Source organism: Staurois parvus, unplaced genomic scaffold (assembly GCF_062004578.1).
Source record: "Staurois parvus isolate SC_StPar_1 unplaced genomic scaffold, SC_StPar_1.0 ptg000602l, whole genome shotgun sequence".
NCBI classification, from domain to species: Eukaryota; Metazoa; Chordata; class Amphibia; order Anura; family Ranidae; genus Staurois; species Staurois parvus.
In genome coordinates, this window is record NW_028318398.1 from 1,457,845 (window position 1) to 1,476,278 (window position 18,434).

The 18,434-nt window shown below is 45.9% G+C and overlaps 1 protein-coding gene across 1 annotated transcript in view; it reads left to right on the forward strand.

Annotated features, from left to right (window-relative positions):
* Positions 1 to 18,434, forward strand: part of LOC149449831 (vomeronasal type-2 receptor 26-like) — a 62,422-nt gene that overhangs the window by 28,525 nt on the left and 15,463 nt on the right. Inside the window, exon 3 of the mRNA XM_089692725.1 lies at positions 16,592 to 16,715. Coding sequence (XP_089548851.1) covers positions 16,592 to 16,715 — 124 coding nt within the window. The remainder of the gene's footprint in view (positions 1 to 16,591; positions 16,716 to 18,434) is intronic.

An 18,434-nucleotide genomic window follows, 5' to 3' on the forward strand; every position in this document is an offset into this window, starting at 1 on the left:
CTGTACAGAGAGCAGCTATTTTTTTCTCCCTGAAAAGCAGGGACAAATAAGTCCAAAAATGCGGTTTACTGCGTTTTTCAGCTTTAGAGCGCTTTTACAGCTAAAAAACTCCTCTAGAAATCCACAAGTCCTGGGTTTTTTCCAGCCAAAAAACAGCCCAACCAAAAAACGTTGATTCCAGTCTATGTGTGTATGGACACATAGGATAACATGCTGGGGGGTTTACTGGCTGTAGAAAAAAACCTCAAAAGCCAAAAACAGCCGCTGTAAAAACGTCCCGTGTGCATGAGGACTAACCAGTATTGCGTCATAGCGGTGTGAATTCAATATATATATATACCATCATTTTTAGACATTATGGGGTAGATTTACCAAAACTCAGAATCTGGTGCAGCTGTGCATGGTAGCCAATCAGCTTCTACAATAATTCCGGCTTGTTCAGTCAAGCTTTGGCAATCAACCCTGGAAGCTGATTGGTTTCTATGCAGAGCTGACCCAGATTTTGCACATTTCATTTATAGTAAGTAACCCCCTATATCTTTCACACAAACCAATTCATTTACACTTTTTTTTACCAAAGACATGGAGCAGAATACATTTTGGTTTAAATTTATGAAGAAATTTGATTTTATTATTTTTTTATTGGATATGTTTTATAGCAGAAAATAAAAAATATTGGCAGTATATAATAATAATAATAGTAATAGAAAGAAAAAAATAAATAAATAAATAAATACCACCAAACGAAAGCTCTATTTGTGTAAAAAAAAAATAATAATATAAATTTCATTTGGGTACATCATTGCATGACCGCCCAATTGCCAGTTAAAACAGCGCAGTGCCAAATAGCAAAAAAAGTCCTGATCATGAGGGGGATAAAACCTTTCGGAGTTGAAGTGGTTAATGAATGAACGGTATATAATTGACCTCAATGATGAATCCAGGCAGGGCCACTAGAGTTCATTTTGATACTGCCCTAAAATAACCTCTCAAGGGCCACTTCACACTCCATGCGTTTCAGTTTTTTTTTTCTACATTCAAAATGCACAGGAAGTAGGTGATACGGTTTTCAATGTCATAGTTGACATCAGTGCTTGCAGTTCCAGTGCGTTCCGGATGCAGAAAAACAAAGTAGAACAGGCTGCATTTTTTCTGCACAGAACTGTAGTGGAACGCAGTAAAACACTTCCAAAACGCATCACTACATACAGGAGCGCACCAAAACGCACCAAAAACGCACTGAAATACACTTGTCCCTATTTAATTTGAAGAAAAAGCGAGGGAGAAAAATGAACTGTAATGCATAAAAAACCCTGGAATACATCAAAAATGTGCCAAAAACGCGCAGGCAAAAACGCACACATCTGGACTGGGTTTCTATAGTGTGAACCGGCCCTAACAGTGTAGCACAGCGGAATGCAATGCTCAAGTGTTAAAAATGTTCCCGAAAAAAATAATAATAAAGTGTTCTTTCTTTTTTTCTTTTCTATTTTTGGTGCATTTTGTTGTCTTGAAGAGGTATTAGAAAATGTGAAAAAAAACAAAAAAAAACAAAACAAATAGCAATTTTGAAAAATAAAAGATATTTACACAAGTATGGTTCAAATGTTAGAAGTTCAAGTCACGTTTTTCTGTTTCCGTGTCGTCCAGAGACCACGAATAGACACAAAATACAATGGAAAATGATGGAGAAAAAAAAGGAAGGGGACAAAAATGTTATCATCTGTTTTCTCATTTTCTGGGGTATTTATTGTTACTTTTTATATTTTAACATCACATGGCATGATCACAGCCACTGAATATAATCCACATGAATGGGAGCAGCTACGAGTACTTAATTCCCAGCCCCTACTGGACCTCCAGATACTATTACTGAACCCCCCACCCCTACTGGACCTCCAGATACTACTACTGAACCCCCCACCCCTACTGAACCTGCAGATACTACTACTGAACCCCACACGCCTACTGAACCTCCAGATACTATTACTGAACCCCCCATCCCTACTGGACCTGCAGATACTACTACTGAACCCCCCACCCCTACTGAACCTCCAGATACTATTACTGAACCCCACACGCCTACTGAACCTCCAGATACTATTACTGAACCCCCCACCCCTACTGAACCTCCAGATACTACTACTGAACCCCCCACCCTTACTGAACCTCCAGATACTACTACTGAACCCCCCACCCTTACTGAACCTCCAGATACTATTACTGAACCCCACACCCCTACTGAACCTCCAGATACTACTACTGAACCCCCCACCCCTACTGAACCTCCAGATACTACTACTGAACCCCCCACCCCTACTGAACCTCCAGATACTACTACTGAACCCCCCACCCCTACTGAACCTCCAGATACTACTACTGAACCCCCCACCCCTACTGAACCTTCAGATACTACTACTGAACCCCCCACCCCTATTGAACTCCCCACCCCTACTGAACCTCCAGATACTATTACTGAACCCCCCACCACTACTGAACCTCCAGATACTATTACTGAACCCCCCACCCCTACTGAGCCTCCAGATACTACTACTGAACCCACCACCCCTACTGAACCTGCAGATACTTCTTCTGAACTCGCCAACCCCTACTGAACCTCCAGATACTACTACTGAACTCCCCACCCCTACTGCACCTCCAGATACTATTACTGAACCCCCCACCCCTACTGAACCTCCAGATACTACTACTGAACTCCCCACCCCTACTGAACCTACAGATACTACTACTGAAACCCCACCCCTACTGAACCTCCAGATACTACTACTGAACTTCCCACCCCTACTGAACCTGCAGATACTATTACTGAACCACCGACCCCTACTAAACCTCCAGATACTATTACTGAACTCCCCACCCCTACTGAATCTCCAGATACTACTACTGAACCCCCCCCCCAACCCTACTGAACCTCCAGATACTATTACTGAACTCCCCATCCCTACTGAACCTCCAGATACTACTACTGAACCCCCCACCCCTACTGAACTCCCAGACACTACTAATGAACTCCCCACCCCTACTGAACCTCCAGATACTACTACTGTACCCCCCACCCCTACTGAACCTGCAGATACTTCTACTGAAGTCCCCACCCCTACTGAACCTCCAGATACTACTACTGAACCCCCCACCCCTACTGAACCTGCAGATACTTCTACTGAAGTCCCCACCCCTACTGAACCTCCAGATACTACTACTGAACCCCCCACCCCTACTGAACCTGCAGATACTTCTACTGAAGTCCCCACCCCTACTGAACCTCCAGATACTACTACTGAACTCCCCACCCCTACTGAACCTCCAGATACTATTACTGAACTCCCCACCCCTACTGAACCTCCAGATACTACTACTGAACCCCCCACCCCTACTGAACCTCCAGATACTACTACTGAACTCCCCACCCCTACTGAACCTGCAGATACTACTACTGAACCCCCCACCCCTACTGAACCTGCAGATACTACTACTGAACTCCCCACCCCTAGAGAACCTGCAGATACTACTACTGAACCCCCCACCCCTACTGAACCTCCAGATACAACTACTGAACCCCCCACCCTACTAAACCTCCAGATACTACTACTGAACTCCCCACCCCTACTGAACCTGCAGATACAACTACTGAACCCCCGACCCCTACTGAACCTGCAGATACTACTACTGAACCCCCCACCCCTACTGAACCTCCAGATACTACTACTGAACCCCCCACCCCTACTGAACCCCCAGATACTACTAATGAACTCCCCACCCCTACTGAACCTCCAGATACTACTACTGTACCCCCCACCCCTACTGAACCTGCAGATACTTCTACTGAAGTCCACACCCCTACTGAACCTCCAGATACTACTACTGAACCCCCCACCCCTACTGAACCTGCAGATACTTCTATTGAAGTCCCCACCCCTACTGAACCTCCAGATACTACTACTGAACTCCCCACCCATACTGAACCTGCATATACTACTACTGAAGCCCCCACCCCTACTGAACCTCCAGATACTACTACTGTACCCTCCACCCCTACTGAACCTCCAGATACTACTACTGAACTCGCCACCCCTACTGAACCTCCAGATACTATTACTGAACCCCCCAGCCCTACTGAAACTCCAGATACTATTACTGAACTCCCCACCCCTACTGAACCTCCAGATACTACTACTGAACTCCCCACCCCTACTGAACCTCCAGATACTACAACTGAACCCCCACCCCTACTGGACTTCCAGATACTTCTACTGAACCCCCCACCCCTACCGAACCTCCAGATACTACTACTGAACTCCCCACCCCTACTGAACCTGCAGATACTACTACTGAACCCCCCACCCCTACTTAACCTCCAGATACTACTACTGAACTCCCCACCCCTAGTGAACCTGCAGATACTACTACTGAACCCCCCACCCCTACTGAACCTCCAGATACTACTACTGAACCCCCCACCCCTACTGAACCTCCAGATACTACTACTGAACCCCCCACCCCTACTGAACCTGCAGATGCTACTACTGAACCCCCCACCCTACTAAACCTCCAGATACTACTACTGAACTCCCCACCCCTTCTGAACCTGCAGATACTACTACTGAACCCCCCACCCCTACTGAACCTGCAGATACTACTACTGAACCCCCCACCCCTACTGAACCTCCAGATACTACTACTGAACCCCCCACCCCTACTGAACCTGCAGATACTTCTATTGAAGTCCCCACCCCTACTGAACCTGCAGATACTACTACTGAACTCCCCACCCCTACTGAACCTCCAGATACTACTACTGTACCCTCCACCCCTACTGAACCTCCAGATACTACTACTGAACTCGCCACCCCTACTGAACCTCCAGATACTATTACTGAACCCCCCACCCCTACTGAACCTGCAGATACTACTACTGAACTCCCCACCCCTACTGAACCTGCAGACACTACTACTGAACCCCCCACCCCTACTGAACCTGCAGATACTACTACTGAACTCCCCACCCCTAGAGAACCTGCAGATACTACTACTGAACCCCCCACCCCTACTGAACCTCCAGATACTACTACTGAACCCCCCACCCTACTAAACCTCCAGATACTACTACTGAACTCCCCACCCCTACTGAACCTGCAGATACTACTACTGAACCCCCCACCCCTACTGAACCTGCAGATACTACTACTGAACCCCCCACCCCTACTGAACCTCCAGATACTACTACTGAACCCCCCACCCCTCCTGAACCCCCAGATACTACTAATGAACTCCCCACCCCTACTGAACTTCCAGATACTACTACTGTACCCCCCACCCCTACTGAACCTCCAGATACTACTACTGAACTCCCCACCCCTACTGAACCTCCAGATACTATTACTGAACTCCCCACCCCTACTGAACCTACAGATACTACTACTGAAACCCCACCCCTACTGAACCTCCAGATACTACTACTGAACTTCCCACCCCTACTGAACCTGCAGATACTATTACTGAACCACCGACCCCTACTAAACCTCCAGATACTATTACTGAACTCCCCACCCCTACTTAATCTCCAGATACTACTACTGAACCCCCCCCCAACCCTACTGAACCTCCAGATACTATTACTGAACTCCCCATCCCTACTGAACCTCCAGATACTACTACTGAACCCCCCACCCCTACTGAACTCCCAGACACTACTAATGAACTCCCCACCCCTACTGAACCTCCAGATACTACTACTGTACCCCCCACCCCTACTGAACCTGCAGATACTTCTACTGAAGTCCCCACCCCTACTGAACCTCCAGATACTACTACTGAACCCCCCACCCCTACTGAACCTGCAGATACTTCTATTGAAGTCCCCACCCCTACTGAACCTCCAGATACTACTACTGTACCCCCCACCCCTACTGAACCTGCAGATACTTCTACTGAAGTCCCCACCCCTACTGAACCTCCAGATACTACTACTGAACTCGCCACCCCTACTGAACCTCCAGATACTATTACTGAACTCCCCACCCCTACTGAACCTCCAGATACTACTACTGAACCCCCCACCCCTACTGAACCTCCAGATACTACTACTGAACTCCCCACCCCTACTGAACCTCCAGATACTACTACTGAACCCCCCACCCCTACTGAACCTCCAGATACTACTACTGAACTCCCCACCCCTACTGAACCTCCAGATACTACTACTGAACCCCCCACCCCTACTGGACCTCCAGATACTTCTACTGAACCCCCCACCCCTACTGAACCTCCAGATACTACTACTGAACTCCCCACCCCTACTGAACCTGCAGATACTACTACTGAACCCCCCACCCCTACTGAACCTGCAGATACTACTACTGAACTCCCCACCCCTAGAGAACCTGCAGATACTACTACTGAACCCCCCACCCCTACTGAACCTCCAGATACAACTACTGAACCCCCCACCCTACTAAACCTCCAGATACTACTACTGAACTCCCCACCCCTACTGAACCTGCAGATACTACTACTGAACCCCCGACCCCTACTGAACCTGCAGATACTACTACTGAACCCCCCACCCCTACTGAACCTCCAGATACTACTACTGAACCCCCCACCCCTACTGAACCCCCAGATACTACTAATGAACTCCCCACCCCTACTGAACCTCCAGATACTACTACTGTACCCCCCACCCCTACTGAACCTGCAGATACTTCTACTGAAGTCCACACCCCTACTGAACCTCCAGATACTACTACTGAACCCCCCACCCCTACTGAACCTGCAGATACTTCTATTGAAGTCCCCACCCCTACTGAACCTCCAGATACTACTACTGAACTCCCCACCCATACTGAACCTGCAGATACTACTACTGAAGCCCCCACCCCTACTGAACCTCCAGATACTACTACTGTACCCTCCACCCCTACTGAACCTCCAGATACTACTACTGAACTCGCCACCCCTACTGAACCTCCAGATACTATTACTGAACCCCCCAGCCCTACTGAAACTCCAGATACTATTACTGAACTCCCCACCCCTACTGAACCTCCAGATACTACTACTGAACTCCCCACCCCTACTGAACCTCCAGATACTACAACTGAACCCCCCACCCCTACTGGACTTCCAGATACTTCTACTGAACCCCCCACCCCTACTGAACCTCCAGATACTACTACTGAACTCCCCACCCCTACTGAACCTGCAGATACTAATACTGAACCCCCCACCCCTACTTAACCTCCAGATACTACTACTGAACTCCCCACCCCTAGTGAACCTGCAGATACTACTACTGAACCCCCCACCCCTACTGAACCTCCAGATACTACTACTGAACCCCCCACCCCTACTGAACCTCCAGATTCTACTACTGAACCCCCCACCCCTACTGAACCTGCAGATGCTACTACTGAACCCCCCACCCTACTAAACCTCCAGATACTACTACTGAACTCCCCACCCCTTCTGAACCTGCAGATACTACTACTGAACCCCCCACCCCTACTGAACCTGCAGATACTACTACTGAACCCCCCACCCCTACTGAACCTCCAGATACTACTACTGAACCCCCCACCCCTACTGAACCTGCAGATACTTCTATTGAAGTCCCCACCCCTACTGAACCTGCAGATACTACTACTGAACTCCCCACCCCTACTGAACCTCCAGATACTACTACTGAACTCGCCACCCCTACTGAACCTCCAGATACTATTACTGAACCCCCCACCCCTACTGAACCTCCAGATACTACTACTGAACTCCCCACCCCTACTGAACCTGCAGATACTACTACTGAACCCCCCACCCCTACTGAACCTGCAGATACTACTACTGAACTCCCCACCCCTAGAGAACCTGCAGATACTACTACTGAACCCCCCACCCCTACTGAACCTCCAGATGCTACTACTGAACCCCCCACCCTACTAAACCTCCAGATACTACTACTGAACTCCCCACCCCTACTGAACCTGCAGATACTACTACTGAACCCCCCACCCCTACTGAACCTGCAGATACTACTACTGAACCCCCCACCCCTACTGAACCCCCAGATACTACTAATGAACTCCCCACCCCTACTGAACTTCCAGATACTACTACTGTACCCCCCACCCCTACTGAACCTCCAGATACTATTACTGAACCCCCCACCCCTACTGAACCTGCAGATACTTCTATTGAAGTCCCCACCCCTACTGAACCTCCAGATACTACTACTGAACTCCCCACCCCTACTGAACCTGCAGATACTACTACTGAAGCCCCCACCCCTACTGAACCTCCAGATACTACTACTGTACCCGCCACCCCTACTGAACCTCCAGATACTACTACTGAACTCGCCACCCCTACTGAACCTCCAGATACTATTACTGAACCCCCCAGCCCTACTGAACCTCCAGATACTATTACTGAACTCCCCACCCCTACTGAACCTCCAGATACTACTACTGAACCCCCCACCCCTACTGGACCTCCAGATACTTCTACTGAACCCCCACCCCTACTGAACCTCCAGATACTACTACTGAACTCCCCACCCCTACTGAACCTGCAGATACTACTACTGAACCCCCCACCCCTACTTAACCTGCAGATACTACTACTGAACTCCCCACCCCTAGTGAACCTGCAGATACTACTACTGAACCCCCCACCCTTACTGAACCTCCAGACACTACTACTGAACCCCCCACCCTACTAAACCTGCAGATACTACTACTGAACTCCCCACCCCTACTGAACCTGCAGATACTACTACTGAACCCCCCGCCCCTACTGAACCTGCAGATACTACTACTGAACCCCCCACCCCTACTGAACCTGCAGATACTACTACTGAACCCCCCACCCCTACTGAACCTGCAGATACTACTACTGAACCCCCCACCCCTACTGAACCTCCAGATACTACTACTGAACCCCCCACCCCTACTGAACCTGCAGATACTTCTATTGAAGTCCTCACCCCTACTGAACCTCCAGATACTACTACTGAACTCCCCACCCCTACTGAACCTGCAGATACTACTACTGAAGCCCCCACCCCTACTGAACCTCCAGATACTACTACTGTACCCTCCACCCCTACTGAACCTCCAGATACTACTACTGAACTCGCCACCCCTACTGAACCTCCAGATACTATTACTGAACCCCCCACCCCTACTGAAACTCCAGATACTATTACTGAACTCCCCACCCCTACTGAACCTCCAGATACTACTACTGAACTCCCCACCCCTACTGAACCTCCAGATACTTCTACTGAACCCCCCACCCCTACTGAACCTCCAGATACTATTACTGTACCCCCCACCTCTACTGAACCTCCAGATACTACTACTGAACTCCCCACCCCTACTGAACCTGCAGATACTACTACTGAATCCCCCACCCCTACTGAACCTGCAGATACTACTACTGAACTCCCCACCCCTACTGAACCTGCAGATACTACTACTGAAGCCCCCACCCCTACTGAACCTCCAGATACTACTACTGTACCCTCCACCCCTACTGAACCTCCAGATACTACTACTGAACTCCCCACCCCTACTGAACCTCCAGATACTATTACTGAACCCCCCAGCCCTACTGAACCTCCAGATACTATTACTGAACTCCCCACCCCTACTGAACCTCCAAATACTACTACTGAACTCCCCACTCCTACTGAACCTCCAGATACTACTACTGAACCCCCCACCCCTACTGGACCTCCAGATACTTCTACTGAACCCCCACCCCTACTGAACCTCCAGATACTACTACTGAACTCCCCACCCCTACTGAACCTGCAGATACTACTACTGAACCCCCCACCCCTACTTAACCTGCAGATACTACTACTGAACTCCCCACCCCTACTGAACCTGCAGATACTACTACTGAACCCCCCACCCCTACTGAACCTCCAGATACTACTACTGAACCCCCCACCCTACTAAACCTGCAGATACTACTACTGAACCCCCCACCCCTACTGAACCTGCAGATACTACTACTGAACCCCCCACCCCTACTGAACCTCCAGATACTACTACTGAACCCCCCACCCCTACTGAACCTGCAGATACTTCTATTGAAGTCCCCACCCCTACTGAACCTCCAGATACTACCACTGAACTCCGCACCTCTACTGAACCTGCAGATACTACTACTGAAGCCCCCACCCCTACTGAACCTCCAGATACTACTACTGTACCCTCCACCCCTACTGAACCTCCAGATACTACTACTGAACTCGCCACCCCTACTGAACCTCCAGATACTATTACTGAACCCCCCACCCCTACTGAACCTTCAGATACTACTACTGAACTCCCCACCCCTACTGAACCTCCAGATACTACTACTGAACCCCCCACCCTTACTGGACCTCCAGATACTTCTACTGAACCCCCCACCCCTACTGAACCTCCAGATACTATTACTGCACCCCCCACCTCTACTGAACCTCCAGATACTACTACTGAACTCCCTATCCCTACTGAACCTGCAGATACTACTACTGAACCCCCCACCCCTACTGAACCTGCAGATACTACTATTGAACTCCCCACCCCTAGTGAACCTGCAGATACTACTACTGAACCCCCCACCCCTACTGAACCTCCAGATACTACTACTGAACCCCCCACCCTACTAAACCTCCAGATACTACTACTGAACTCCCCACCCCTACTGAACCTGCAGATACTACTACTGAACCCCCCACCCTTACTGAACCTGCAGATACTACTACTAACCCCCCACCCCTATTGAATCTCCAGATACATACTACTGAACCCCCCACCCCTACTGAACCTGCAGATACTACTACTGAACTCCCCATCCCTACTGAACCTCCAGATACTACTACTGAACTCCCCACCCCTACTGAACCTCCAGATACTACTACTGAACTCCCCACCCCTACTGAACCTCCAGATACTACTACTGAACTCCCCACCCCTACTGAACCTGCAGATACTACTGCTGAACCCCCCACCCCTACTGAACCTCCAGATAGTACTACTGAACCCCCCAACCCTACTAAACCTCCAGAAGCTATTACTGAACTCCCCTCCCCTACTGAACCTCCAGATGCTACTATTGAACCCCCCACCCCTACTGAACCTCCAGATACTACTACTGAACCCCCCACCCCTTCTGAACCTGCAGAAACTACTACTGAACTCCCCATCCCTACTGAACCTCCAGATACTACTACTGAACTCCCCACCCCTACTGAACCTCCAGATACTACTACTGAACTCCCCACCCCTACTGAACCTCCAGATACTACTACTGAACTCCCCACCCCTACTGAACCTCCAGATACTACTACTGAACTCCCCACCCCTACTGAACCTCCAGATACTCCTACTGAACTCCCCACCCCTACTGAACCTGCAGATGCTACTACTGAACTCCCCACCCCTACTGAACCTCCAGATACTACTACTGAACTCCCCACCCCTACTGAACTCCCCACCCCTACTGAACCTCCAGATACTACTACTGAACTCCCCACCTCTACTGAACCTGCAGATACTACTACTGAACCCCCCACCCCTACTGAACCTCCAGATAGTACTACTGTTCCCCCAACCCTACTGAACCCCCAGATACTACTACTGAACCCCCCCACCCCTACTGAACCTCCAGATACTGCTACTGAACCCCCCACCCCTACTGAACCTCCAGATACTACTACTGAACTCCCCACCCCTACTGAACCTCCAGATACTACTACTGAACTCCCCACCCCTACTGAACCTCCAGATACTACTACTGAACCCCCCACCCCTACTGAACCTCCAGATACTACTACTGAACCCCCCACCCCTACTGAATCTCCAGATACTACTACTGAACCCCCCACCCCTACTGAACCTCCAGATACTACTACTGAACCCCCCACCCCTTCTGAACCTCCAGATAGTATTACTGAACCCCCCACCCCTATTGAACCTCCAGATACTACTACTGGACCCCCCACCCCTACTCAACCTACAGATAGTACTACTGAACCCCCCACCCCTACTGAACCTACAGATAGTACTACTGAACCCCCCACCCCTACTGAACCTCCAGATACTACTACTGAACCCCCCACCCCTACTGAACCTACAGATAGTACTACTGAACCTTCAGATACTTCTACTGAACTCCCCACTGCTTGAAGTTTGTGTGCCTCACTGCAAACGTTGACCCCCCCCCCCCCCCCAGACAATAATGAACTCCATTTTTTTGGAGTTTTCTTATGAAAACAAGAAAAGCAGTAAAATAGATCCTCTGCAGCCAGCAACAATAGACCCCCTAAGCAATAATAGGACCCCTTCAGCAACAATAGACCCCTCCAACAACATTAGATCCCCCAGCAACAATAGGCCCCTCCAGCAACAATAGAACCTCCAGCAACAGTAGAAACACCTAGCAACAAAAGACCCTTGAGACCCCATCAACAATAGACCCCATCAACAATAGATCCACAGCAACAATAGACCCCCAGCAACAATAGACCCCCTAGCAACAATAGACTCCCCATCAACAACAGACCACAGCAACAATTGATCCTCAGAAGTCAGCAATATTAGATTCCTCAATCAAAAGTACAGTAGATACAATTTACTCCCCAGCAACATAAGAACCACACCCAGCAACAACTGATCCCCCATCAACATCAGTAGACCTCCCCAGCACAATAGACCCCCCTGCAAAATAGATTCCCCTCCCCAGCAACAATAGACCCCCAGCAACAATAAACCCTCCAGCAACAACAGATCCCTCCAACAATAGTAGATCCCCCAGCAACAAAAGATCCATACAGCAACAGTAGACCCCCCAGCAAAAGCAGACCTCAAGCAACATAGACCCCCCAGCAACAATATACCCCCAGCAACAACAGATCTCCCCAACAATAGAGTCCCAATCTACAATAGACCCCGGACAACAATTGATCCCCAGCAGTCAGCAATATTAGATTTCTCAATCAAAAGTTACAATTTACCCCCCAGCAACATGAGACCCACCCCAGCAACACTAGATCCCCCATCAGCATCAGTAGACCTCCCCAGCACAATAGACCCCCTGAAAAAATAGATTCCCTCCTCCCCAGCAGCAATAGATCCCCAGCAACCAGCATCAATAGACCCTTCAGCACACCCTAGCATCTCTTGCCATTACGTACATTCAGTGCTGGAGGTGCCGGAACTGCGTTCCCGCTGAAGTAAAACCTCGGCCAAGATACTCCAAATGGCTAAAGAGTTATTTCAGATCTTGATTTATATATATTTATCTGCATTAAATCAATAGTGACACAAACACAGCATAACTTTCAAAATCTAGAAGATAAAACCGTATTGAGGTAATAAATAAAGCCGTGTATGTGAATGAGGTCTTGGAGCTCCTTCACATGGGTTCTGTGGCCTGTAAAATGCCAACCAGATTCTTTTTTTATGTGACCGGAGCTGTTTGCAGGCAGCCTTTTATGCTATGGGGACACAGCAACTGTACAGACACAGCCAAAGGTCCTAATCTGACAGGCGTGTGGACCAAAACTATTCTCAGATTTTCTATTCCTTTCTATTCTATTCTTGTCTATTCTTTTCTAATCTATTCAAATGTATTCTATTCAAAATTCCTACTTTCAGAAGACGGTTAAAGTCTGTCTATTCTACTTTATTGTTTTTTTCTATTCTAGTCTATTTATTGTATTTATTTACTTTAATGTATTCTATTTGAAATGAAAATTTCGGAAGACAGTTATATTCTTTCTATTTTATTCTGCTCCATTCCTTTTCTATTCTAATCCATTCTATTCAAATTCAATTTTCAATTTTTGAAAGACAGTTATAGTCTTTCTATTTTATTCTGTTCTATTCTTTTCTATGCTATTCTTTTTTATGTGTTTCTATTCTTCTTATCTATTCTCTTTGAAATAAAATTTAATTTATTTGAAATTAGAATTTCAGAAAACAGTTATATTCTTTTTATTTTATTCTATGCTATTGATTTTTCTATTCTATTCTTTTATTTTTATTCTATTTTTTCTATTCTATTCTAGTCCATTTTTTATATTCTATTCTTTTATTTTCTATTCTATTCTATTCTTTTATGTTCTAGTCCATTCTTCTAGTTTTCAAATTCAGTTAGAATTTGAGTCAAATTTGAGTTGAATTTGATTCAAATTCATAGTTTGTCCAAATTTCGTTTTGTTTCATTATTTCAAATTCATTACTATTGTATTGGATAATCCAAATTTCTGAATAACGAAAAATTTGGTTGAATTTCGATTCAGAATGAAATGAACCACACATTTCTAGTATAGCTAACCAGGGGCGGACTGACCATTTGGGAACTCGGGCACTGCCCGAGGGCCCGTGGTCAGAAGGGGGCCCCATGAGATGCCCCTGGTACCTTTCATAGGCTTTTTTGGGTGTGGTTTGAGTGTGGGCAAGGACACAGGGGCCCCATGATCCCCTATTGCCCGGGGGCCCCATGAGTTGTCAGTCCGCCCCTGTAGCTATCAAAACTCCATTGTCCAGAGAATTTGTTCTGTAAACAAGCTTGTTTACAGACTGAATTGGTTCAGTGTCAGCCTTTTGGTATATGCAAACTGAAGCTGGCACTGTCCCTTGACCTGTTTGAAATCCGGTTAAATGTTAATGATTCTATTGTGGCTCATTTAACATGAAGTGAGCCACTTATCCGCAAGTATACACTCCACTTCCCTGTTTTACCTTACCTTAAATCCTCCAAACCTACCCCCCCCCCCCCTTTTATTTATTTATTTTTTGATATTTATTTATTTATTTTTATTTATTTATTCATTCTCTCTCTCTATCTCTCTCTATCTCTCCCTCTCTCTCTCTCTCTCTCTCTCTCTTTCTCTCCCTCCCCTTCCTTTCTATTCTATGTATTTACCTTTACCACTACTCTATATTATATACCCTTTTCTAACTCACCCTTTCTCTATCTGATCTCTAGCTCACACCTGTTTTCAACTCCTATCATCATTTTTCAGAGCATTGACCTTCAAACAGGTGCACAATGCTCCATATAACTCACGTATCCAATTCATGGACACACAAAACAGAACTAATGCAGGCCATAGATGGGGAGAAAACCAGACGATTTTTCTTTAAAAAACCAAAAAATCAGTCGTTCAATCTGCCGATGTTACCAGGAACGGTAAAAAAAACCTGCCGATTTTCATCCCGTCTACATCCGGCAAAAAGTGTCCCTACAGAGAGCTCCGCTATTTCTTTGACAGTTCTTTGACATTTATAGCAGCTGTAACATTGTATCTATTTGTATCCATTTCGGATACAGATGTTTTTATTCGGAAACAAATAGATACAATGTTGCAGCCGCTATAAATGTCAAAGAAATAGCGGAGCTCTCTGCAGGGACACTTTTTGCCGGACTGGAATTCTTCTTCTTCTTCATCCTCTTCTTCTTCTTCATCTTCTTCTTCTTCATCATCCTCTTCTTCTTCTTCTTCTTCATCCTCTTCCTCTTCTTCTTCTTCATCCTCTTCTTCTTCTTCATCCTCTTCTTCATCCTCATCCTCATCCTCTTCTTCTTCATCCTCTCCTTCTTCTTCTTCTTCTTCATCCTCTTCTTCTTCTTCTTCATCCTCTTCTTCTTCATCCTCTTCTTCATCCTCTTCTTCTTCATCCACTTCTTCTTCATCCTCTTCTTCATCCTCTTCTTCTTTTCGTCTTCCTCTTGCAGGTCACTGCTCATGCGCAGATTTTTTATCGGTAAAAAGATCGGCCGATTTGCCCATCATTGCCGCGAAAATTGGCCGATCGGCAAAATCGGCCGTTTTTTTCCAACTTTACCGATAAAAAAAATCTGCCACAATACCGGAAAACGACCGACCTATTAACCCACTAACGATCCGAAAATCTGGCGATTTTATTTTCTGCTGAAAAATCGGCCGATTTTCGACCCATCTATGGCCTGCATAAAGCTGCATCCTGTGCGATCTTACTCACTACTCCACACTTCATACTCCCTTGATATAAAATCCTGCTTATAGGTCAGAAGACAATATATCTCCCTGCTTCTCGCCTATACTCTGTACATTTACTGGATTGTAATATGTTGTCATAATGCTTACACTGTTATATTCTGTATTGCCTTTTATGCTTTGACCCGTCTGCACAACGGGAGGCGACATGCTATGTTTTGTTCACATTTGGATCCATAACTGTGTTTGCATTGTTATGCCTGTTTTCTTCTAATAAAAAATTTTTTGGGGAAAAAAAAAAAAATATGAATAGGGCCATGTCTCTATCTTAGTTAGAAAACTCATATAGTCCAAAATTAAAATAATAAAATATATATAAATAGATCTCTTATAACAGTTCTGACAATTCTGAGGACGGGTGACCGGAACTGGACAACATACTCAAGATATGGCCAAACAAGTGGAAATAAAATGTTCTTTTTACTTTTTAAAATAAAAAATTATTTACAATATTCAACCTTCATACAGTTTATTGAGTTGGATGGACCTATGTAAATAATAATAATAATAATAATAAATCAATATATTTTTCAGGTTCCGGTATCTCAATGCTCCAGACCCTGTTTACTTGGCAGCAGAAAAAAATTGGTATCTTCAATTCACAAATGTTGCTATGAGTGTGTCTCATGTCCAGAGGGAGAGATATCCAACACAACTGGTAGAGTTAACAATTATTGTTCAAATGGGAAGAAGTTGTACTGTAGCTATAAGGGAACGTGTAATGTGTTCTATGTTTTTTCTTTTTTACTTGTTACATTCAGAAAATAACATAAATGTATATAAAACTTTATTCATAGTTCCGGAAAATTTGACATTTTCAATTTTTACTGCTTTGCTTTAAATTGACTGTGCCTAGAAAATTTTCTTCCCTCCCCTCTTTTGTACGCATACAATCTCCGGCCACTTTATTAGGTCCACCTTGCTAGTCCCGGGTTTGACTCCCTTTTGCCTTCAGAACTGCCTCCATTCTTCGTGGCAAAGATTCAACAAGGTGTTGGAAACATTCTTTAGAGATTTTGGTCCATATTGACATGATAGCGTCACGCAGTGGCTGCAGATTTGTCGGCTGCACATCCATGAACCATTGATACAATGCAAGATGGATCCATGATTTCATACTGTTTATGTCAAATTTTGACCCTACCATCTGAAATCGAGGCTCATCAGACCCGGCAACATTTTTCCACTCTTCTATTGTCCGAATTTGGTGAGCCTGTGTTAATTGTAGCCTCCGTTTCCTGTCCTTAGCTGACAGGAGTGGCACATGGTGTTGTCTTCTGCTGCTGTAGCCCATCTGCTTCAAGGTAAGACATGTTGTGCATTCAGAGATGGCATTCTGCATACCTTGGTTGTAATGAGTAGTCAATTGAGTTACTGTTGCCTTTCTGTCATCTTGAACCAGTCTGCCCATTCTCTGACATCAACAAGGCATTTTCCTCCACCCAACTGCAGCTCACTGGACATTTTCTCTTTTTCGGATCATTCCCTGTAAACCTTAGAGATGGTTGTGCATGAAAATCCATTAGATTATCAGTTTTTGAAATATTCAGACCAGCCCATCTGGCACCAACAACTATGCCACGTTCAAAGTCACTTAAATCCCCTTTCTTCCCCATGCTGATGCTCGGTTTGAACTTCAGCAAGACGTCTTCACCACGTCTAGATGCCTAAGTGCATTGAATTGATGCCATGTGATTGGCTGATTATCAATTTGTGTTACCAAGCAATTGAACAGGTGTATCTAATAAAGTGGCCAGTGAGTGCATATACCCATGGGCTGTCTGTTCTGGGTGTTATCTTCATAAAATGATATAAACTTTAACCTCTGAATTTGTTAAACTTGAACTTGTTGAATAGCTTTCCTTTATAGTGAACCCCTGAGGGTAGAAATTTGGGAGCTTCCACTACTGAATAGGCTTTAAAAATATCAGCTTCAGGACTGTCATGGGAATCATGGTTTTGCTAATTAGTAATTTGCTGACATGGAAACAATCCTGTGGAGTCTCAAATGTCTTAAAGTGTAGTTAGTAGGAAATATTTTTGTGTCAAGTATACACTTCCAAGTACTTTTTGCCTCTCCCATAGATCACAGTACTGCATCTTACAAAACCTTTATTTGCTTTTTACTCCAGAAGGATGGAACCAACTTTGTTGAGGCATCGTCTAGTGTCAGTACATCATCTAGGGTCAGTATCCTGTTCCTTGACTGTGATAAAGCGGTTGATTTACTAAAGGCAAATAGGTTGTTCACTTTGCATAGGAAGTTGCACTTTGTGAGGGCAATTTCCTCAGAGATTAGTGAATGTGGGGAAATGTATTTTTGCAAAGAGTACCCAATCATACGCAGAGAAAATAAATACAACATTTTTGATTAGAT